Source organism: Sardina pilchardus, chromosome 14 (genome assembly GCF_963854185.1).
Source record: "Sardina pilchardus chromosome 14, fSarPil1.1, whole genome shotgun sequence".
NCBI classification, from domain to species: domain Eukaryota; kingdom Metazoa; phylum Chordata; class Actinopteri; order Clupeiformes; family Clupeidae; genus Sardina; species Sardina pilchardus.
The window spans coordinates 27,869,100-27,893,145 of NC_085007.1; the positions used below are offsets into that span (position 1 = coordinate 27,869,100).

At 47.0% G+C, this 24,046-nt stretch overlaps 1 protein-coding gene across 3 annotated transcripts in view; it reads left to right on the forward strand.

The window, feature by feature from the left end:
* The first annotated feature begins 203 nt into the window (after positions 1 to 203).
* The window catches only part of nek6 (NIMA-related kinase 6), a 43,153-nt gene continuing 19,310 nt past the window's right edge, over positions 204 to 24,046 (forward strand). Inside the window, exons 1-4 of one of the 3 annotated variants that reach the window (XM_062554426.1) lie at positions 204 to 516; positions 11,509 to 11,568; positions 17,746 to 17,853; positions 23,674 to 23,814. In XM_062554426.1, coding sequence (XP_062410410.1) covers positions 17,773 to 17,853; positions 23,674 to 23,814 — 222 coding nt within the window. In that variant the 5' untranslated portion in view covers positions 204 to 516; positions 11,509 to 11,568; positions 17,746 to 17,772. The remainder of the gene's footprint in view (positions 517 to 11,508; positions 11,569 to 17,745; positions 17,854 to 23,673; positions 23,815 to 24,046) is intronic. The other 2 variants (XM_062554427.1, XM_062554428.1) reach the window with 2 other exon arrangements.

Genomic DNA, 24,046 nt, shown 5'->3' on the forward strand with positions numbered 1-24,046 from the left:
AGGCTAGTTACTGATTTTGTGTGTGTGTGTGTGTGTGTGTGTGTGTGTGTGCGTGCGTGCGTGCGTGTGTGTGTGTGTGTGTGAGAGAGAGAGAGATGGAAAAAGATAGAGAGAAAGAGAGAGAATACTTTAGCATGCTTTACAGTGATGATCTTTGCCAGTGACTCTTGAAAAGAGAAACCTCTGGTGACGTTGGTGCGCGCTTCCGCCGTCGGGTGATAGTAGCTACGTGACACTGTAGAGCACTTTTTCTAACAACTTTGCTGATAGCAAACCATTGCCCTGCTGTTGGTGTGGAGTACACCTCGGTGCAGAGGCTTGCGTGGCATTCGTGTGTAAAACATAGGGCTAGCCATGAGGGGAGTGTGTGTATATGTGTGCCAGTGAGTGCGTGAGGAAGAGAAAGAGCGAGCCAGAGAGCGAGACGTTGGAGTTGCTCAGCAGAATAAGTGTAACTATTATGTTTACTTTCTTCAAGTAGACGCCGAAGGAAGACAGCTGAATTGAAGCATACAGGTAAGATTTATTCACTGCCCGTTTTCTCGCCAAACCAACTCTGTTGCTCGGACCTTAATATGTACAATGTAATGTTTGATAGTTTGTGACAGCCGTGCGGGGTCCGGTTGTCACTTCAGATGCAGGTCTCACTTTGCGCCAACCGTGTAAACATATTCGTTTGCAGGGTTAAGCCATTTTGAGCTGCCCTTTGCTAGCTATAGATATGAAGTGCTTCAATTGCGTTTCAGAGGACGGAAGCTATAGGCTACACTACACTATTCCTTTCGTGAATAGTTCGAGGATATTACTCCGACGTCGTGTTGAGAAAAAAGAAAGCTGCAGAAGTGAGGAAAACAAGGTTGGGTAGCCTATATGTTAGGCAACCCTGTCTTGCAAATGACTTATCAGTGCAGTATAATTCATTACCATGTAGCACTCAAATGAAAATTAAAGAAAAGTTTTTGATTTGTCGAGGGAAAACAACAGAATGATGTATGGTGAACCAGTTCTCACTTCATTGAGAATTGAAATAAATATTTTCTTATTATTTTGAGAGTAATTCATACAGAGGAATGCTTGTAAGGAATGGACACATCATGTTGTGATTGTGGTGAGGCAATTGGGCCACTATAGAGTTTTGTCGTAATTGTATTGTATTTTCAAGTATTAAGTATTAAATTGATACTTTCTAATTATAGTTTGGAAAGAATGCCGCTGGTCTACATGGTAGCCTGAGGAATGATTTATGATTTCACAAGTCTCAGAAACATTTGAGCTTATGTCAGATTCATATCTGTTTCTTATGTTGACTCAGACCTGCTTTTTTACTGAAAGAGAGATGAGCTGAATATCTTGTCTCTTTATGTACAATTTCCTAGTGACCTTTGTTGTCTTTGATGCTACTCAAAACTGTCATAGAACTGTTGAAACTTGAGTGGACAATCTAAAAAGCTGTATATGATCAACTCTCCATGAAACAGAGTTCGGGAGAAGCAGAAGTCCAAATCAGTCAGAAAGCTATTGATTTAAATGGTTTCATTCATATCTATTTATGAAAACCTCAGCCCACATGTTTGGCACGCACTACAATTACAAGCTGTCAAATTGAGTTGCATGCAGAATTGGAATGGAATGGGTTCTGCAAAAACACTGTGAGAAGGAAGGTGGGTGTGGTCGTGGGAAGAAGATGTCTGGCGATAAATGAATCGGCGCTTATCGGGAAGGTGTTGTGCGACATGTCTGCTGCTCCAGAGCTACTTTGTTTATCTTCCCTCCAATGCGACTGGATGGGCTCCATAGCATATGCATTAAGGTCAAACTAGAACAGGTCTGGAGGGGGGCGTGGAGTGGGGGGGGGGACTATGCCTGAGTGTGCATACCGAATACCTCACTAAAATTAGTCACGTGTCAGATGCCTTATGGATGCAGGCCAGCGCCACACACGGAGGCCACAAAAACACATGAGGGGGTGGAAGGAGTTTCCAAAAGCAACCTGGGAATGGCTCCGCCCTCTCTGTTGGGTTTGTCCTTGTGTGTGTGAATATGTGTGTGTGCGTGTGTGTGTGTGTGTGTGTGTGTGTGTGTGCGTGTGTGTGTGTGTGTGTGTGTGTGTGTGCGTGTGTATGTGTGTGTGTGTGTGTGTGTGTGTGTGTGTGTGTGTGTGTGTGTGTGTGTGTGTGTGTGTGTGTGTGTGTGAATATGTGTGTGTGCGTGTGTATGTGTGTGTGTGTGTGTGTGTGTGTGTGTGTGTGTGTGTGTGTGTGTGCGTGCGTGTGTGTGTGTGTGTGTGCGTGTGTGCGTGTGTGTGTGTGTGTGTGTCTCGCTGTTGTGATAGCACTTGTTTTTGTGTAAGTGTTTCAATCAGTGTATCTCTGCATTCATCAAATGCTAAAAGTGAAGTCTTTGGATGATTTGCCATGCACAAGATGAGGACGATAACAGTGAATGTTGCTCTGAGGAGGCATAGTGTTGGCTCATCCGGTTGCATTTGCTGCTTTTCTGGGAGCCACTGGCAGTGAAGCAGAGCTTGGAATGCTGAGGTCACTTTTTAATACCCCTTACAGATGCTAATGGGTGTGAGTTTGACATTGGGTGAATTTTATACATGCCACCCTCCCTCCATGTTCGACCCTGGAACGTTCTTCTCAGCACTACCTACACCAACTGAGACTTGCTTTTCTTTTGTTCGTTTGCTTTTTTGTTTTGCTTTTGAGTCATCGATCGTCGCCGTTCTTCAATGTAACGCCACACAGCTGTCACTTCAAATGGATGGATGCTGAAGGAGCAACCTAAAGCCCAGATTTAGCCCCCTTCATCTTTATTTTTATCTCAAACCACCCGCCTGCCCTCATGCACAACAACTCTCCTACTCTTGGCTGTCTTTTGGCCTAGTGGAAACTGTATCCGGCCGCGGTCCAACCCCGCACTGTCCAGCTCACTGCGGCCCCTGTGTGTGTGTGTGTGTGTGTGTGTGTGTGTGTGTGTGTGTGTGTGAGAGAGAGAGAGAGAGAGAAAGAGTGTGTGTGTGTGTGAGAGAGAGTAGAATGGCACCTAGCGCTCTAAAAAATAAATAAATAAATAAACCACGAAGTAGGACCATTTGTGGAAGCTGGAGTCACTGTGTAGGCTAGGAAGGAACCCCATCGTCACTGTCCGGTATTTGAATAAACTCTAGACGGGGGAGCTGACGGCGTGCATGGCTGACATAACTGGAGTCCTGAGTCAGAGCTGAAATAACCAGAGACCGTTTTGGCCCGGGGAATGTTGAGCTGACACCACAGGCATAACCTCAATCAGAGGCATTAAGGGAATTTCTATTTCTGCGTGGCTCATTTCACAAAATGTCTATATTTAATAGCTTGTTAAAACTCCAAACAAAGAGTCAACAGACTAATAAGAAAGAAGAGAGCTGTTGTTGAAACTCTTAACACCCACACAATATAATCAAACACTTCATTGGTTCTGATATCTAATAAAAGTATTGTTGTACGATTTATGACGTTCCGTGTGGACTTGGCCGCACTCTGCTTGCATAAGAGTAGGTTGAGCTCGAAATACTCATATGCTCTAAATCAAAGACTAGACATCGGTGAAAGCTGGCATTTAAGTAAGTCAGACCATTGCTTAAACCTCAGACACGTAGGCCCTCGGTGTCAACACAGACACTAACACCTGCACCACTCTGGAGTCTGGCAAGTAAGTGTTGTTTTTCGGGTTTTTAGGAGGCATGCGGTGAAGTGTTGAGTAATATAAAGATATGGGGTATTTGGGAGAGGAAGGCATGAGCTCTCAAGGTCACGTTGATGTCTCCACGTGATTTTGAAGTTTTTTAGACCACAGACGATGTGGATGATTCAGAAGCAGGAGGAGCAGGAAAGGTGCCACTTGTGACTCAGATTAATCTTATGTCTGGAGCGTGATCTGATCTCTAAACTAACTCATGTGTTCCCCTTTCAGACTTTGCCAAATAGTCATGTCAGGCATTTGGGGGGTTGTATGAAAAATAGCACTCGGTTCCACATGCCACCACTTCACTGTTGGTACGCTCGACAGCATTTGTAAAGTTTGTGGCCAAGACTGTCATTTGCATTAAAAAAGCGGTTTCTTTTCCTGCAAGATTATGATCTGGAATTTCAGGAGAACCCCGATCTCTTTTGCATGGCCCGTTGCTCGATTTCATTCCAAGAGAATTCCTTCAGTTCTCTCTCTCTCTCTCTCTCTCTCTCTCTCTCTCTCTCACTCACTCGCTCTCCCTCACAACTTTCCCAAGCATTCTTTCAAGAGCTGGAACGCGGGATAAGATGTGTTTCTCCTCCAGCAGAAGAAGGGAAAACAGCTGCAGCGGAGAGGAGATGACACAATGTCACATATCGCCGTCTCTCCCAGCGCGGTAGACGTGCCGGGCGGCTCACATTACAAACACATTGACTTTTTCAGCCGAGATAAAAGGACATTAGTGCATACTTCACCCCCCCCCCCCCCGCCCCCCCTCTCTTCCTGATACAGTCTCCGCTTGCACTCCTCTTCCTAAGAAAAGTCCTCAGCAGTGTATGCGTATGAGTCACAGGCATGTTTTTATTGCTGCGTTTCGCAAGAAAGGAAATATTAAGGCGATAGTATCACTTCGGCCATGCGGAGAGGGGTCGGCCTGATGTAGAAACCGTTGCACGGTCACGCTGATAATGCATGCTGATAGAGATGCAAAGAGACACACTGCAGGCAGGCAGGCAGGCAGGCAGGCAAGCTTGGCAGCCGAGCCCAACCTGTCCTGTTTGGGAGATGTGCTCAGCAGCATGTCTAGGGATCCTGCGAGACATTTATAACTCATTACGGATAGCTAATGGATCTGGTGTGCCGTCTGCGTGTGTGTGTGTGTGGGGTGAAGGGGAGGTTTGGTGGGGGGAGGTTGGCTGGGTCTTGTATTAATGCAAGTCAGAGCAGGTCTGAGGTCTGGGTTGTGTGTGTGTGTGTGTGCGTGTGTGAGAGAGAGAGAGAGAGAGAGAGAGACAGAGAGAGAGAGAGTGTGTGTGTGTGTGTGTGTGTGTGTGTGTGTGTGTGTGTGTGTGTGCAAATAGCTGACTCACCAGCCATTGTGGGGGCCCAACATCAGGTGCCGAGTTACTCCTAACAGTTCCTGGAAGGGCTGTGCTGTGCATGCCAAAGCTAGACTGCGCCGCGTGTGTGTGTGTGTGTGTGCGCTGCGTCTCTGTGCCACGTTAGGACCATTACCCCGCTCAGCATACGCACCCGTCTCCAACCAAAACAATCCCGGGGCCATCCACCGTCCACTTAGCATTTATTTCCTCATCTCTGAAGACCTCGGCTCAGATCGGGAATAGTCGGTGAATCACTGAATGGCGATGCCGGCGCTGCCGAAAACTGAGCCACCAGATGACGGCGAAGTCGCTGAAATAACCCGGCGTTGACCCGACCCGTGGGTAGCCGGGCCCCTCTTCTCCGATCGCCCCGGCCCCCTTGCCCCAATCAGGGTCCGTGTCAGTCAGCCGAGAGCGGCCTGCTGCTCCTCAGGTGCTGTGATGGCGATCCCCTCTGAGGCACGAATATAGGTCAGGGCGTGTGTGTGTGTGTGTGTGTGTGTGTTCTTGGCAGCCTTTACTGGGCCAATGCTCTTAATTGGTTTAATCAGGGATGGGGGGCTCTTGGAGGGAGCCGCCCCGTTAATGTGGAACCCCCTTATCTATCAGATGTGGAAGATGTCAGTCATTCCTACAACGGCTACATACACATACACACATACGCACACTCACACGCATGACATTATTTAAGTACTGCAGAGGTCCTCGAGAGACCTAGTTAGATGTCAAAGGGCATTATATAGTATTTGTTATTCTACACAATTCTATACATTTCACGTGAGCGGTTGTGACATCTCACTCCATCACTGGCTAATTAGAACAGGGTTTCTTGTGCGTGCAGACCGTGGCACAATCAGTAATGTACAGGCCATGTTGCACCAATCCCTGGGCTCTTCACATGTTCATTGGAAAGAACTATAGTGCATTTGGAGTAGTGTAATATAACTGGTTGACGGTGGTAATGGTGTGTTACTGGCTCTGGTTTGTGTTAGTGTGAGGCTCCGTTGCGTCTTTGTGTGTGTGTGTGTGTGTGTGTGTGTGTGTGTGTTTCGGGGTGGGCTTGTGATGTTGGCGACGCTGGGACGTCCTCTGCTGCTTCAGCTCCTGCGGTTAGCCTCCGTCACGGAGGGGAGAGGAGAAGAGAGGAGCGGAGGCGAGCGCGTGCGGGAAGGAGGGAGGCGAGGGGAGGCGAGGGGATGGGAGGGGGGGAGCGAGTCCGCATCTCCTCGCTCAGGACTCGGAGCCAAGCCCCCGCTGAGAGCTTTGATCTGGCTTCTAGAGCCTCTTCACTGTAAACAGGGTTCCCAGTGAGCGAGGGGGGGGGGGGGGGAGGAAGGAAGGACTGTTTTGAGGAGCTTGCTGTGCCATCTAGAGCCGCTGCTGCAGCAGACAATCGAAACTGTGCGCTGGCATGCATTTTGTGGCATGCATTTAGTCTTTTTTGCTCGTGGTTGGTCTAGTTCCTCGCTAGCCTGTCCTCTCTCTCGTTTGTCCTTTCCTCTCTCTTGTCTCTCTCTCTCTCTCTCTCTCTCGATCTCTCTCGATCTCGCTCTCTCTCTATCTCGCTCTCTCTCCTTCCTCGTGGGTTTCCAGGCTTTTGCAGGTGGCGTTGGCTCCGCTCCATCTCGCTATTGCTGAGAATTAGTTCAGTGGGCCACTCAGTAAACCTGTTTTTCTAAAGAAATCGCAGCCCCTCCCCTGCTAGTTTCTCCCTGCAGGAACTGACTTGTTTGTTTGCTTTTGTCTTGCAAGTGAGTCTATATGTGTGAGTAACTCTCTCTGTGTGTGTGTGTGTGTGTGTGTGTGTGTGTGTGTGTGTGTGTGTGTGTGTGTGTCTCTCTGTGGGCGTTTTACTTGCTCACCCCGCTTGGTCTGGAAATCCTGTTTGATTCCTACCCAGTGAGTAATCACAGGAGTTACTTCCATGTCACAAGCAAGGCCAAAGAAAGAAGAAAAAAATGAGAGAGAGAGCAAGAGAGGGAGAGAGGGAGAGAGTGAGGGAGGGATACAGAGTGAGAGAGGAAGGTAAAGAGAGCAAAAGGGAGGGGGAGGTTTCTGACGCCAAGATGGAGCAGACAAACAGGGGAAACATGGGAAAAGGGCTGAGCAGCTCCCAGATCCCCTCTCTCCTCTCCCCTCTCTCTCTCCTCTCTCTCCTCTCTCTCCCCTCTCTCTTCCCTCTCTCCTCTCTCCCCTCTCTCTCCTCTCTCTTCCCTCTCTCCTCTCTCCCCTCTCTCCTCTCCCCTCTCTCTCTCTCTCTCTCTCCTCTCTCTCCTCTCTCTCTCCTTTCTCTCTCCTTTCTCTCAGTGCCAGCCTGGGCAGCCTTCCACCTCCCCTCCTGTCACTCACACACTCACACACGCATGCACGCACGCATACACTCACACAATTACACACGCACGCAGACTCTAATACACTCACACACGCAGACAATCACACACACACAAACAGAATCACACACTCACACACTCATGCATACACTCACACAATAACACACACACACACAAACACACAAACACACACATACACTCACACACACGTGAGCATACACTTATACACTCACACATTCACATATGCACATACTCACACACTCACTCACTCTCACGTATACTCACACAGTAAGTCACACACTCACTCACTCACTCACTCACTCACTCACTCATACACTCACACACTCCTGTAGTCGCTAACCCATGATCATGGATTTGTGCACAGTGCACACATTCACACTCACTCTCTCATTTACTTACACCCTCACCCATATACTCTCCTGCTCACACACACACACACCCTTACGGCCCAAACATCCACTGGCCCACAGGCCCAGTCCTGTGCAGATGTGGACCCAGCTGGACCCTCCCAGCCCTGGGTTCCACACACACACACACACACTCTCCCTCTCTCTCTCACTCACTCTCTCTGCATTCCAGCTCGGCAGTGGGTCGTTAGCTAGGACACCTCTCTCTCTCCCAGCCCCCCCCCCCAACTGCTGCAGCGCTCTGTTGTTATTCTCTCTACAAGATTTTTTTTTTCCAACACGGGATTACAGTGCAGAAAAAACTAAGAGAGCTGAGAGCCAGTGCTGCAATGTCTTTCTTTACAAAGCCCTGGCAGACACAGCTGTCGCTCTGCCCGTCTGCCTGTCTGTGCTGCCTGTGCTGTCTGTGCTGTCTGTGCTGTCTGTGCTGTCTGTCTGTCTGTGCTGCCTGTGCTGTCTGTGCTGCCTGTCTGTCTGTGCTCTGCTGCCTGGGCCGCATGCAGTTTTTTCTAGACATGCATTCTCTCTCTCTCTCTCTCTCTCTCTCTCTCTCTCTCTCGCTCGCTTGCTGGCGCTTTTATTGTTGCTGCTCTGCCGGGTTCACACACACACACACACACACACACATACATACACACACACACACACACACACACACACACACACACACACACACACACACACACACTGCCTCTCAGGAGACAATCATGTGGTAGTCAGCCGAAAACGTGACTTGAGTTCGTTTGGAGAGAGAGAGAGAGAGAGAGAGAGAGAAAGTGGGAGAGAAAGAGGGTTAGAGAGAATGATATAGAGAGAGAGAGAGAGAAAGAGAGAGAGAGAAATGCAGCCTCTGCCTCTTCCCTTCCTCCGTCTGTGCGTTTGTATCAACAGATCCGCTGTAGGGCTTTCTGGCACTGGTCCTGGGCTGCCTTTAACCAGATCCATGTGGAAATGCTTCCTGGTAAATTGCGACTGTGTAAGTCTGCGGGGAACAGGAGTGTGCGTGCGTGCATGTGGGTGTGTGTGTGTGTGTGTGTCTGTTTGTGTATGTCTGTGTGTGTGCCAGTGTGTGTGTGATTGCACAAGTGTGTTTGCTCTTGGTAAACTTCATGTGTGTTTGCACGTCAAACTTGATGTTTGTGTATGCAAAGAAAAGGTACACTCTTATTACTTCTGACACATTCGTATTGCGGTGTGTACCGTACGCACACTCTTCACCTGTGCCTGGTTCTTGTCTGGCTCCTCACAATTGCTCCTGCTTTTTGAGGGATATGTGGGAGGATTGGACCCTTGAGGTCGGCTATGAAACGGCCAAGAAAAGAAAAAGGCAAAATGGGTAGACGTTCAGACGGTAGAATCTGGAAATAGGTCATTAGGACCCCCCCACCCCCCATTCCCCCCCCCACACACACAGGTTGGGTTCAATTTAAAATCCAACATCATGTTCATACATGCTTACCTCTGAGAAAAGCACTCATGAAAGAGACCGCAAGGAATCCTCAGGGTTGCATTCCGGTGTTGCCTGGATATGTCAAGGCCTTTGAAATAGCCACTGTAAGTCTGTGTAAACATGGTGAATACATTTAGGATTTGTGTGTGTGTCTGTGTGTGTGTGTGAGAGAGAGAGAGAGAGATAGAGAGGGCCAAGGGACTTGATTGACTGGTTAAACGTGAGCACAATGTCAACAACAGCAGCTTTGGGTGTGCTGCTGCAGACATATCCTCTCTCTCTCTCTCTCTCTCTCTCTTTTTTCTCTTTACCGGTCTTTCCCTCTCTCTCTTTCTTTCTCTGTCTCCTGCTCTCTTTTCTTTAAGGGCTAAAGGAAAGAGCCGTAAACAAACACAATAGCGCTCAGTCTTTCCATAAGCTCCCAGTGTTATAGGTGGCACCAGCCCCGCTGTAAGTTGAGAGGAAACAGCTGCAATAGTTAATGTAGCTCCCACCTCCTCCTCCTCCTCCTCCTCCACCACCTCCTCCACCACCTCCTCCTCCTCCTCCCCCCTCGTAGCCCAATCCTGAACGGCAGGAAGCATCCAGGGCTCAGCTCTGCGTCTGTCTCTGCTATCATGTCAGCCCTTATCGCACTGATTTATTTTTAAAGACATTATCAAAGTCTGCGAGGTGATGTTGCACAGTGTGTTTGTGTGTAAGTATGTGTGTGTGTGTGTGTGTGTGTGTGTGTGTGTGTGTGTGTGTGTGTTGGCATGCTTGTTACAAACAGAGAGTGAGTGAGTGAGTGAGTGAGTGAGTGAGTGAGTGAGTGAGTGAAAAGTAGGCTTATGTGTGTGAGGTCGGACACATTAGTGAGTGAGTGAGTGAGTGAGAGAAAGTTGGCTTAGGTGTGTGAGGTCACATTAGTGAGTAAGTGTAGCATTATATTTATAACTTGATGTGATTACTCTTAAGTGTGTCAGATGAATGAGAAAGCATATACTGTAGACTAGGAAGTCCTACAGAATTATCAATTCAAATACACTCACACACCTACTCACCCACATACACATACTCCATTCACCCGCTCACACTGAATAGTCCTATATTTCATTTTCTCCAGGAAAAGAATTTCCCGACCACATATTAGATAAATGTAGGCAAATTCATACTTTACCTACTCTTCATACAGGAACCATATTTACCATTGGATGCAACCAAGAGGGGGGCCTCCCCACCTGGAAACTAACCTGGTAGCAGGAAGGGGAGGGGGATGGGTGGGAAAGGATCACATATGGAAATAAGGGGATGAACCCCCCCCCCCCCAAAAAAAAAAAAACCCTTGATAGATTCTCTTCACCTTGGCGAGTCTTAACTGAAAAGCCAGTCCCTGACTAACCCCTGATCCACTCCTGCTACCACCGTCTGTCCTGAATCCGAGTGTGGCATTAATTAATAACTTGCCCTGGAGCCTGATAAGATTATGGTCGAAACCTGGCAGTCAAGGTTAGCTGCGCTAATGAATGATCCCCCAGAGGGAGAAGCCGGGGTGGGGGATGCGTGTACAGCCCGGAGGCTCTGTTTCATATTAAGTATGATAAAGCGTTTGTAAGTCTTTGGCGGATGGATGTGCCGTGTGTGAAAAATCAATAGCAAAGCTGCCGTGCTCGGAGACACAGAGGGCGTGTGTGTGTGTGTGTGTGTGTGTGTGTGTGTGTGTGTGTGTGTGTGTGTGTGTGTGTGTGTGTGTGTGTGTGTGTGTGTGCATCTGGGCGTAGAGCAGGCTGAGAGTCAAAAACACCAGCCACTGACAGAGATTTGGGTGGAGTTGGATAGTCATGCTGTTATTATGTACCTGGATATTTTATTACGTTTAGCAGTGTAATGACTATACACAGTAGATTATAATGTTTTGTGGTGTAGTGGTAAATAATGATGATTATGGTCATGATGAATCGGAATTTTGACTATTATTATTATTATTATGAATAAAAGACAGTGCTTGGTTTAATTTTAGGTTCAGGAAGTACAAGTCCCAAAATGCATGCATAGGATGGCAGCATATGTTTTGCCATTCAGCTGAGTCATATCCAGTTGATGCAAATAATTCAGTTATTCTCAGCACAGCTCTAGTTTCCTGGAAGTGGAAACGTTGGCCTTGACTGACCTGCAGGTGTGTGTGTGTGTGTGTGTGTGTGTGTGTGTGTGTGTGTGTTCTCTGACAGAAGGAGGTTTGGGCTGAAGAGGAGCCCTGCGGCTTGAGGCCCTGCGCTGCCACACTTACGGTGAGTGAGTCATCGCTGCCCATCCTACTGAAAGGGCGCACTGCCACTGACTGGACAACACCGGACACCACACACACACACACACACACACACACACACACACGCACGCACGCACGTACACACACACACGTACACACACGTACACACACGCACGCACGTACGCACACGCACGTACGCACACACACGCGCACACATGCACACACACACGTACACACATGCATACACACGTACACACACGTGTACACACACACATACACACACACACACACACACACGCACGTACGCACACACACACACGCACACACATACGTACACACATGCACACACACACACACACACACACACACACACACACACACACACACACACACACACACACACACACACAGTTCAGATTTGCCTATCAATAGCCCAAAAAGGAAGTGAATAAGTGAATAATCACCCTGTTACTGTAAACAAAAGGCTGTATGTCTTACTGTACTGTACAGTAATTTCCCGCATATACAGTAAGCCGCATTGTGTATAAGCCGCAGGACAGTGTTTTAATCAAGTTACAAAACCATATTACAGTTTTTTACAATCACTTTGCTACTATTTTCAGAACGTTGATGTCATTTTTCAAAACTCTAGATACAAAACTCAAAACGGTTATCACTTGTAACACAGGCTGTCTAATGTTCAAAACATTGGATTGTGCATTCACATCTTCAAAGAAATCTTGCACTTGCACAATCATTGGTTCAAAAAACGTATTTACTGTGAAATACCACTGAAACATAACTATAGATCACCTGCACACAAGCAACCGATAGTTTCACTGTGTCATTGTTCGTACAATCATTAGATATTGTAGAACAAAATATGTGATACAGGTTTCATTATGGTACTACATGTACAGTACAGTAAATACATCTCTGTAAAAGTACTGCAGTAGTAGAGAGAATACTAGACACAGTGGAATCATTGAACAAAGTTTGAAATACTGTAACACCATATTAACTACCCCCTGTATTAACCTCATATCTGAAGAAATTTAGCAAAATCAATATATAAGCCGCTGCTAATAGTCGGGAAATTACAGGTATGTCCGAATGCCAGTGTCGGAAATATCCATAAGATGCCCTTTTGAGTCACCTCAGTCGACTCCTCTGCTGGGGAGAAATGAGTAGTGGTGAACACAATAGAGTACTCAGAAGCCTCCGACTGAAGATACAGACTCTTTGTTTCTACTGTCACCCATCTGTTTCTATGGTTTCCTCTTTATTGTGGGGGAACCTCGACCGCCGAGCGCCACACCTGAAACCAGGCTGCGTGTGCGTCTCAACTCTGGCGGTTTGATTGTGACGTGTGTGATTGACCTCTGACCTCCGCGGTGAAACCTTGGCGCACGACATGTGGCTTTCGGCTGCCGTCATCCGCGTGCTTCTCACACTCTGTGGTGACAGACCCAGAAACCGTTTTTAGGGTGTCTGTCAGAATATACAACACGTACACACACCCACACAATCACACACCTTACGGCTTACCAAGATACCAAACTTTTGGCTGATGGTTAGCACCCGCTCTGATGTTGCTAATACATGTGTGACATGACGTCGTCAAGCTCTGCTGTTCCAAATGAAAAATGTCTTAAAAAAAAAAGAAGAAGCACCAATTATAGTACTTTAACTTCACTTCGTTTTTAGACAGAGTAGTAGCAAACCTGGTATAGATCGAAATGACAAGACTTCAACTTAGAAGTTGTCAACTAATGTGCTAACTAATTAACAAAGTAAGTAAGTACCTAACTAACTAACTAACTAACTCAAGTTCAAAAGATACAGTAGGCAAAAGGTTTACCCTCCATTAATTTGCCTTTCTAGTGGTTGTGAAACCTTTTCTCTCTGTTGTACGTCACTTTCATTTCGAGTATTTGTATTGTATGAGTCATGCGGGGACTCTCCCTCCAACAGCACCTGTTGGCATCTCTGCATGCCACATCAACAGGGCTCTGCCCCCGCTCTGCCCCGGCTCTGCCCCGGGCTGGGGATGGGCCTTAAGGGACCCTTCCACTAAGAGAATAGCCCAAACTACAATGAAATACGCTCCAGATTCTACCCAAACTTTCTAATCTACATATCCAAAATTCTTTGAGATCGAAGACCACAAAAAAATTAGGTGGTTATTAGGAGAAGTGGAAGACTGTGCAATACTACCTGCACACTACAACTGCAACAGGAAGAGGATTGACCACTGAGCAACGCGCCCGTCCACACACACACACACACACACACACACACACACACGTATACAGTGTATTGACGAAGTGTAACAATGTTTGAAATGTCTTGAATGGGATTGGGAACATTTCGAACACTTCGAACATTTAATAATGTTAGTTAAAATCACTTGGGTTGGACTGGGGGAAACTCTTTATTACTGTAAGATGGCACTCTTGACAAAGGGGGAAATGGTTCAAATGCAGAATGGGTTAAAGGCTTGATCCTTTTTTTTAGAATCTATGTTTTTGGCTGTCGGTCTTATAGCTATTTTTATGCACTATGAAATATCTTGAGCTTGATCTTGATAAGACTTGCGAAATGGCTTTTGTGTCTATTTTGATTTATGAAAGATGGCATAGCGTATGTGTTCTTGCATGTCTCATAGTACCTTTGGCACTAGGCAGCCTTGACTTGATGTCTGGCTGATTAGAAAGATCTGGAGTCCACATCACATGGTGACTCATACTGTAACACGGTTTCAAGTCATACTGGCTGGAAATTCTGATTTTAGAAAGCAGTAGTAGGCTAGGTGCTGATATTTCATATATACAGTAATCTTGTGAGACTTCAGGTTTGTTTTCCATATCAGTCAGTCACACTCCTGCGCAGAGAACTTCAAAATAAGGGCCCTCCCATGTTAAAGGTTAACGCCCGCTCGGTTGGCCGAGATAGCCGCAAAGAACACCGTCCCAGCAGGTGTGCTAGTCTGCAGAACCGAGGAGAACCGTCTCTTTGTATGAGCACTGTAAGAAGTGTTGTTGTGCCAGGCCCCTGCTGGGTTGTGGCCAACCTGGTCTGCCCACCAAACTGGCACCAAACTGGCACCAAACTGGCACTCAGACATGCTGAACCTCTGACAGTTCAGATAAACACTGCACCACGATAGATGGAGAATTGTCTGGTTAGGTTTGTGTAACAAAGCGAAGCCAGTCGTAAATCTCCATCTGCAGCTAACTGAAACACACGTCGTGTGTGCACACCACCAATCTGTCTGCGTGCCGTCTTCGTGTCGGAAAATAAATGCTAATTAGCTTTGTGTTGAGGGAAAAGTGGCTTGTGTTGCTATAGCTGTGGGGCAGGGTGACATGCAAATGTATGGTGCTGTGTTTGGGCACATCTTCAGCAACCGTACCTACCCCGCATTACGCAACCGTCAGCAAATCCCTGCCCCCAGCCACCCTAGTCGTACACGTTCCTCTGAAATATTGATAAGCTGCTTTTTCGCTCTGAAATTGTGAAGAAATCTTGGGTACAAAGGGCATTTTGTCTTGGAGGTCTTGGTTGCATCATAAGTCTCGCAGGTTGAAACATCTCAGCCATGTTTCGCTGATATGCCCAACATGGCTGTGTGCCTTCTCTAATCTCTGTTCCAGATAGATCTGATATCAGGGTATCTTGTCTCTCTCTCTCGCTGTATCTCTTTCTGTCTCTGTGTGTGTGTGTGTGTGTGTGTGTGTGTGAGAAAGATAAGCATGACTGGGGTTAAAATTCATAGGGTGATTGATATCAACCCAGGCATTCTGTGGTCTTGTTTTCCACACATCTGCTTCTCTTCCTCTTCCTCCCTCTCTCTCTCTCTCTCTCTCTAACTCTTTTATTTCTAGAGCAGGTCTGCGTTTCTAGGAATCCTACTGTAGGCAGCCACACTTGTGCAGTCTCAGCTCTAGGCCCTGCAGCTCGCTCACCACAGCGCCCTACTACTCTCTTTCTGCTGTATTTCCAACCACTACCCACCACTTGACCTGTTCTAGGAACCTGTGTGTGTGTGTGTGTGTGTGTGTGGAGGTGAATGGTGCACTGGTGGCTTGCCTATGACACAGACTAAAAGGAAAAGGGAAAAAAATAGAAAGTTTCCATTTCGCGCATGGTAGCATCCCGCCGTGAGGTCACTGGTTGCGGTGGCCCACGACACACAGAGAGAGAAAGAGAGAGCGATGGCACCCACACGCTACGGCTACGGCTATGGCTAGCGGCACACAGAGAGAGAGAGATGGCACCCGCTATGCTACAGCTAGTGGCGCACACTCATAGCACTAGGCTGCTGTTTGGGGTTTTCTCAACACGCTCTCTCACTTTCTATATCTCTCTCCCTCGGATTACCTGAAATATGAACATTTTAGAAGAAATAAACATTAATTTGCCAACTTTAACTTGTGTATTTCATCTTTTATGTCAACACTGTTGCTCCAATGCCACGTATTACCATTTTAAATCTTCATATCTGTGCAGATATTGATTCTAGAATGACTCAACTATCCAGTTTTATTCGGTCTGAAAAGAGAGAGTGCATGAGGGTTCATGAAACTGATATAAGCCGATAATTACACCTGATGTAAGGGCTTATCATAAAATTGAATTAAATCACTTCCCTTTGGCGTAGTAGTAAACTGCTGATGACTCAAGTAGTAAAGATATCCGCATTCATAGTGACACGGCCCTCCATAAACATTAAACAAATGGGCCATTGTGAAAAAGTGTACTGGTATCAGCCTTTTGCCACTCCTGTGGTATCACTTAAATAAGTAACTCTTTATGTTGAATGGCTGTTATGTTAAGACAATAATAATAATAATAGACAATGGTACTTAAATAGTGTCCTGCCCAACTGTCAGGTCACTGGAGTGTAGCGGTAGGCCGTCCCTTGTTTGCTGTTGCTCATTGTAAAATCGGCAACATCTGCGAAACTCGGGCTGCGCGCCAGCTCAACAGATCTGCGAAGGCATGCGAGGATTGCACAGCGCGCTCAGTTTTAGTTTTGCTTACTGGCCCAGAATGCAGGCCTTCCTCGGGATCTGTTGTCACGAGTTTGCCTTGCTTGCCTTGGCTGCCGCGCCAAGGAAAACACCTTATTCATGCAGGCATGGAGATCTCCGCGATCATCTGGAATTCTTTTTAAATGCTCATTATTTTTCAAGCGTTTTTCCTTCCGAGGCCTACATTATCATATCACACATCGGCCTGAGAGTGGTACTTAGGCCACTGATGCATGCGAGGGCTTTGTGTGCACAAGCACAGCGTGGTAGATAGTGTCTTGTTCTCCCATATTTGCATTAGTCGTGTACTCGAGATTGGCGTGTTTGTGCTCAGCTACTGTACCTGAGCTGAGAAGAGTTACTGTGGAGGGGGTTGTGTCCTCTGTGGGCCGAGGTGATGTGGGCCCCATATTTAGCCCGGGCTGTGTGGAGCTGTGTGGGACGGCCTGCCTCTTGTGCTTTCGCCTGTTTGGAGCCAGGGCACGATTAGGGTTTTCCCTCCACAACATTACAGCAAGGAATGGAGTTGTCTGCCAACAACAGAGGCAGTGCCTGGGGCACCACTCCTGTATCTGTGTGTGTGTGTGTGTGTGTGTGTGTGTGTGTGTTTGGCATTGTGTGTGTCTCTCGTCTCTCTCACTTACCTGATTCACTTGTGTTTGTTGGAGGTTGCGTCACTCAGACAGTGTTGCTTCAGATGAGTTGATGTTGTAAGTGCTGCGAGAACGACAGTAAACAGCAAAGTTACCACTGTGTTTTAGTCTTTTCTTTATCCATATGTTGGACTGACTACATGTACTTCCGCTCATTTACATTTCTCTTCATACTCCGTCTAGCTTGATTCAGCTTAGTGCATCTCCGCCCAATCAGCGAACACGGACGTTCCCAAGAGCGATTACATATAGGTTTCAAGCCTATCGTAATCGTTGTGTTCCCCGTGGTTATCATACGTCATTACCAAAAGTTAGTGATTGAACTCCAATGAATTCAAACTTCAGACAAGCGTCCACAAACCAGGAAATAAACATTTGCCAATGGAGCTAGGCCAGAGTCCATGCGAAGAAGAAAAAAATCCATCCTATGGTGAATAAATTCATTATGACTTCTGTTTGGCTCTTTCAAGCTGATTGACGTGTTGTGTTGTGTGTCTGATGTCTCTGTAGGAGTGACTGGCGGCTTCGTATGCTACCATGGAGGGACAGCATAGTCATCTCCAGCACAACCTAGAAGATCAGAACAAACTCTACAAGATGCCCGGTGAAGACAACCAGGTAACACACCACCCTGTAGAGAGAATGCTCAAGGAGCTCACCTGAGATGTGTGTCTTCACTGCTCAAGGAGCTCACCTGAGATGTGTGTCTTCACTGCTCACTCAGAGCAGCTGGTTGTACAGTGATATGAACCTCACAACAGTAGTCATTCTTTTTTTCATTGTGAGAGCAACTGTGTCCATTATACAGTAGTATAACTACTAATACATAGTAATAACAATACTCATATACCATTATAATGGTATAGTATAAACTCTCAGAGTTTGAAGAATGTGTAATGGACATTGACTGTATAGAAAAGGTAATAAAGCTTCAGAATGTCTAATAAAGCTTCTTTAATAACGGATCTTAGTAATGGCACTGATGACATCTTTGCCTTATGTCAAATGATGTTTATGTTCACCAGATGCTCTTATGTGCTTACTTATACTCACAGCTTATACTACACCATAAAGAGATATAACATGTCAGGTGCTATGAAGCATTAAGGCCTACTTCATAAACATTTATGAATATGTTTCTAATGCTTTGTGGATGAGTTTAAGTAAAGTGTCATTAAACCCTCAGTTGAAATCAAAATATTATTGTGAAAGTGAATGGGCAATCGTAGTAATGACAAGTGCCGTCTCTATTTAATATTGGCACACATATCATCAAACTGTGTTTGACGTGCCATCAGCTGGAGATCATTTAGAAATCACCATCTGTAACTCCACGTGCCATTAAGTCTTTCTTCAGGCCACATAACAAACCCCTCATTTGGCATCACTCTATTTCAAGTGCAGTCTGCTGTCAGCCTGATCATGGCTGCTTGTTGACGAGGAAATTAGGGAAGGGAAATGAGGGTTAATTGTTGTTTTGTGTGAGGACGATCATAGGAAGAGACTGAGGTAGCTAGCGTAGCGTCGTTAGCCGAGCCGGTCCCACTGGGCGATAATAGGCTCTCCTTTGTTACTTTGGAGACTCTAATTGCACAGCACTTAAACACCAATCACTGGGTTTGAGCACGGAGGCTCGTTCTCTTGTTTGCTGTCTAGTATCCGCTGTCTGCATCTCAATTGCATTCTGTCCATTTCAGTACAATCCTTTTTGATCCATTTCTGTACAATCCATGTTGATTGTTACAGCTGTTTTTGAGTGTCCAGAGTTTTGTTTTGGACGTAGATGTGGAGTCCAATTTTTTTTTTTTAGGGGAGGCTTTGGAACTCTGCTGGCTGAGGTGGAGAGAGATCAGTCGAACCTCTCTCTGCCCTGGTGTACTGGAATCAATTTTATGCTGCTGTGTGTGTATGTGTGTGTGTGTATGAGAGAGAGTGTGTTTTTGCGTGTGTTTAAGAGAGAGGGAAAGAGAGAAAGAGAAGGGGGGGAGAGAGAAAATTGAACAAGAGGGGAAAAAATAAACATTATGGGAATGCCGTTAAGGCAGCTCTCACACCAGTGTGTGCCAACAGAGACAGAGAGAGAGAGAGCGAAAGAGAGAGAGAGAGAGAGAGAGAGAGAGAGAAGGAAAGAAAGAGAGAAGGAAAGAGAGAGACAGAGTGAGAGAGAAGGAGAGAGAGAGAGAGAGAGAGAGAAAGAGAGAGAGAGTGCGAAATAGTCCAGGCCAACCCCGCGCCAGCGTATTGACACGGGCCGTGGGGAAATGGGGCCGCGTCACTCCAGATTAGCCTAATGGAGGCTCAGGAAGGAGCAGCACTCTGGCAAAAGCATTAGTGCTAGATGGCTCTTTTACGATGCCCATTACATCAGCGCTCCAAAAGGGAGGGTAACATGTCATTAGGGCGAGAGAAATAGTTCTGAACGTTAAGGCCAGTGAGAGTGCCCACTAGCCGGGCACGAGCAGGTGATAATCACACCTGACAAAGACTTTTGGATTTCTGAACACTCATGATATGGAGCAAGAGTTTGTTTTTGATGATGGTGTTTGCAGTCACACAGCCATACATACACACACACCCACATCCACACCCATCCACACCCAGAGAAACACACACACACACACACACACACCCACACCCAGAGAAACACACACACCCACACACACACCCACATCTACATGCTGTGCAAACGGCAAACTACGTCTTCTCTCTCTTATTCTCTACTCATCTAGTGACCTTTTTATGTGTGTGTATCTGTGTCTGTGTATTAGTCCTTGGATGGAAGGATGTCTGGTCTATATTTGATATGTATACAGTTGTGATCTCTTTTTCTGGAAATGCTGTGTGTGTGTGTGTGTGTGTGTGTGTGTGTGTGTGTGTGTGTGTTGTGTGTGTGTGTGTGTACTCTCTCAGTTTGATAGACTAATGGAGGCCCCTCGTGTGTGTGTGTGTGTGTGTGTGTGTGTGTGTGTGTGCGCGAGCACATGTGTGCGTATTCTCTCAGTTTGATAGACTTATAGAGGCGCCCCATGCTTCACTGGTGTGTGTGTGTGTGTGTGTGTGTGTGTGCGAGCGCGTGTGTGTACTCTCTCAGTTTGATAGACTTATAGAGGCGCCCCATGCTTCACTGGGGGCCTCTTCACTGTTGCGTTTGCCAGCTCTCCTAAACGTCAGAGGTAATATGCAGCTGCGGTCTTTTTCTTGGCCAGCATGAGGCATTGCAAACACAATACCAAGCCCTGTGCGTGTGTGTGTGTATGTGTGTGTGTGTGTGTGTCTGTGTGTCTGTGTGCGTGTGTTGAGTGTGTAATAATTTACTGTTACTGCTGAGATGGAGCGACACACACATCATGGTAACAAAGGCCCTATTGAGCCAAATCGGCTTTTTTTTTTTTGCAGATACGCCAGCGTGGAAAAAAGCGCCAGCACCACATCAAAAAGACAAATAAGCACCCGTCACCTTATATGTTTTCCTTGCGTGGGGAGCAATGCCCAACATGGCCGTTACTGCGCGAGTGCTTGCTTTAAATGGGCCGCTTATTACGGCCTGACAGATCTGGCCTCGCTGCGTAGGCCTCGCCGCTGACCGCCGCCAAGCCAAAGCAAGAGCCGCGGAAGATCTGTCGTGAGCGCCGTGTCACATGGCGCGGCCGGGGGAGAATTTACGCTCTTGTTCCATTAGTCATCGCAGTAGCTATTTAGGTGTCGAGCGAGGCAGGATGTCGGACAGGAAGTGCCAATACTTCATGCTTCATCTCGTGTTAGATCGGTTCCCCTGCTGTGGCTTTCATTCCTTCAAGCGTTCTCAGAGAGACCAGGGGCGACGTTGCTGCAGGGTAAACAAAGCACATGCCAAAAGATGCCAATTTATCACCCCTTAAAGTAATAAAATAGATTCCCTTTTCTACACTCATTTGAGTAGACATAACTCTTTTTGATTAACACATTAATGTTTGAGATTGAATTTCAAGTTTGTAAAGTCGTGTAGTACTAGTGCTCGTTAAATACATACTTTTTGGGAGATGAAGATAAATAAGTCTAAATGAATCCAAATAGGTCCAACTTCGCATAAGGTTTTAATACTACTTTAAATAAAGAGTGTTTGTTAAAGTTGTAGTTGGTTTACACATGATTCCATCCAACCCTAGCGTAGTTATTAAAGCATTATGTACATAGATAGTGCCTTAGAATACGTACAGTATAATGTAAAGTATATGGTCTAAAAGAGAGCTGATATTAGTGCCTTAGAATACGTAATGTATGGTCTAAATGAGTGCTGATGTTAACTTAATGTTAACCTAATGTTAGCCTAAGGTTAGCCTAATGTTGCCTGCAGCTGTGAGTGGCTCAGCCCTCCATGCTGGGTGCTCAGGTGAGAGGACTCAGTGGTGGTGTGACTGCACACTCACAGCACATCAGAGAGACTCAGTGACTGCGTTGCGCCACTCACGCCTAATCAGTGTTGGCGCACGGTAATGGAGAACGCCCATCCGGGTCATTGCATATGTAGATGTGAGGCTGGGGAGCCCGTGAGTGCCAAGCGCCGCGCCAGCTGGGCTGTCTGCGTGTCACCCGGCATTAGTGCCAGCAGACGCCAGCCGAACACCCAGGCAGGCTCGCTCTCTCCCTACCCCACGCCAGCATCCAACACCACCATACCCCCACCCCCACCCAAGCAAGCACACTCACCCCCCCCCACAACCACCCTACACCACCCACCCAACCTCCTCACTGTCTTCCTCCACCCTCTCTCTCTTTTTCTCACTCTCTCTCCCACTCTCTCTCTCTATCCCTCTATCTCTCACTCCTCCTTCTCCTTCTAGTCTGCGCATCCTTCCCCGCCCGCAACAATTATCCCAATTACTAGCAGTGTCAGTAACCTCTGCAGATCACAGCACTCGGTGCTAGTTTAGAGAGGGAGAAAGAAAGGGGGACAGAGGGTGTGTTAGAGAAAGAAAGAGAGGGGAGAGAGAGAGAGAGAAAAAGAAAGGAGGAGGAGGAGACAGAGAGAAATGGATGTGTGTAATGTGAGAGGGTGGTAAATACATGAGCAGTGAATCAAAGCATGGGGATTTAGCTCACAGAGACACAGAGTGTATGAGAGAGGGGTGCAGAGATGGGGATAGGCGCACACACGCACACACACACACACACTCACACACAGAGCGAGAGAGAGAAAGAAAAGGAGAGAGGGGATGGGCCATATACATGGACATACAAATAGGCAAACATTCCCACGTGCCCCCTCCCTCCCCTTCCATGGACACACACAGAGACAGACTATACAAATAATATCAACATACAGCTGGATAACAGTTGGATAACCCCCAGCTATCCAGAGGGTCTCCATCTCTTATGTGTGTATGTGTGTGTGTGTGTAAAGTTGTGTGTGCCTTGCTTGATGACCTTTTTATTGCAGTGACATAAGGTTAACGGGGGTGAGGGATGGTGGGAGCGACTCACAACCTTGCTGAGCCCACATCTGGCCCAGATCGGGTCCAGTCCTGGCCCGGATCAGGCGTGCGTCTCCCCTACAGAGAGCCACAGCGCTCCCCTCATGCGTGTCGGTGTCGGCAGGCTCAGTGGGCCCCGGTGTGGGCTGGCTGCTGAAGGCTTCCCTGGGGCCTGGCTCATGTCAGGGGGCACTTGAGTGTGTCCTCCCCGGCCTCCAGAGTATCAGTGCGGGCTGAGTGTGATCATGACGGGACCGCTCCACTGTCAGCCACCACCATGAGTGCCAGGGCTGCAGGGGAAATATGCGGCCAGGAATGTCACTAGCTACCAACAGCGTTTTGTCTTCTTTTTTTTTTTCAAATCATCATTTTGTGTGTGTGTGTGTGTGTGTGTGTGTGTGTCTGCATTTGAGTGAACATCTGCGGCTGTCGTATGTCAGCTCCAGACAAGTGCAGGAGGGTATGAAGAGAGAAAGGGAGCAAGAAAAAAAAAGAAAAAGGGAAAAGAGAAGTCGTCCAAATCCTGCCGGTGTGACCTTTCTCCCTGACACCACGTCACGTTCAGGGCGATGTGTCAGGAAGCACGCTGAGAAGCAGCAATCAGTGCAAAGGTTACTCTCAATCTCCTCACTTCTCCGATCCATCTCACGCCGTCTTCCCAGTGACACGTATCAAGAGGAACATGGTTTCCCCCCCTCTCCCAATGATGAATTTTAAGCCGTCATGCGTTTTTACTCTCCGGGTTTTTGTAAAAGAGCAAAAGTGCCTGTTCTTTTTGTTTTTTTTCCCCTCAGGGGTTGGGGGGTACAAAAAGATATTTGAACATTTTAAAAACGGGCTACATCTGGCAGAATGATAGACTTGAAACAAGATCTGCTTTTCCATAAACACCATGCTCATTTCACTGTCTTGCTAGGAACATGGAGTTGTGGGAACCATTAATTCTAGAATGTCCCTGATGAGCTCTTGTCATTCTCCCCCCACACAGAGAAATATGCCCCCATATCAGTACTGTTGTACGCTGGCCAACTTCCGCATCGAGAAGAAGATCGGACGGGGGCAGTTCAGCGAGGTGTACAAAGCCACCTACCTGCTGGAGGCCTACCAGGTGGCTCTCAAGAAGGTCCAGGTAAATCTCCACTCCTGGCTTCACACCGCAAATAGCTTTGTGTTGTGTATACAGTAATATCCTGTGTATAATTGCGGCATTGTGTATAAGCCTCATGACAGTGTTTTATGCCAGTTAAAAGAAGCAAAACCATATTAATACCATGCTAACTGGTCCTGTGTATTAACCTCATAGCTGAAGAAATGTTGCAAAATAAATGTATAAGGTGTGGCTAATAGTTAGGAAATTTGGG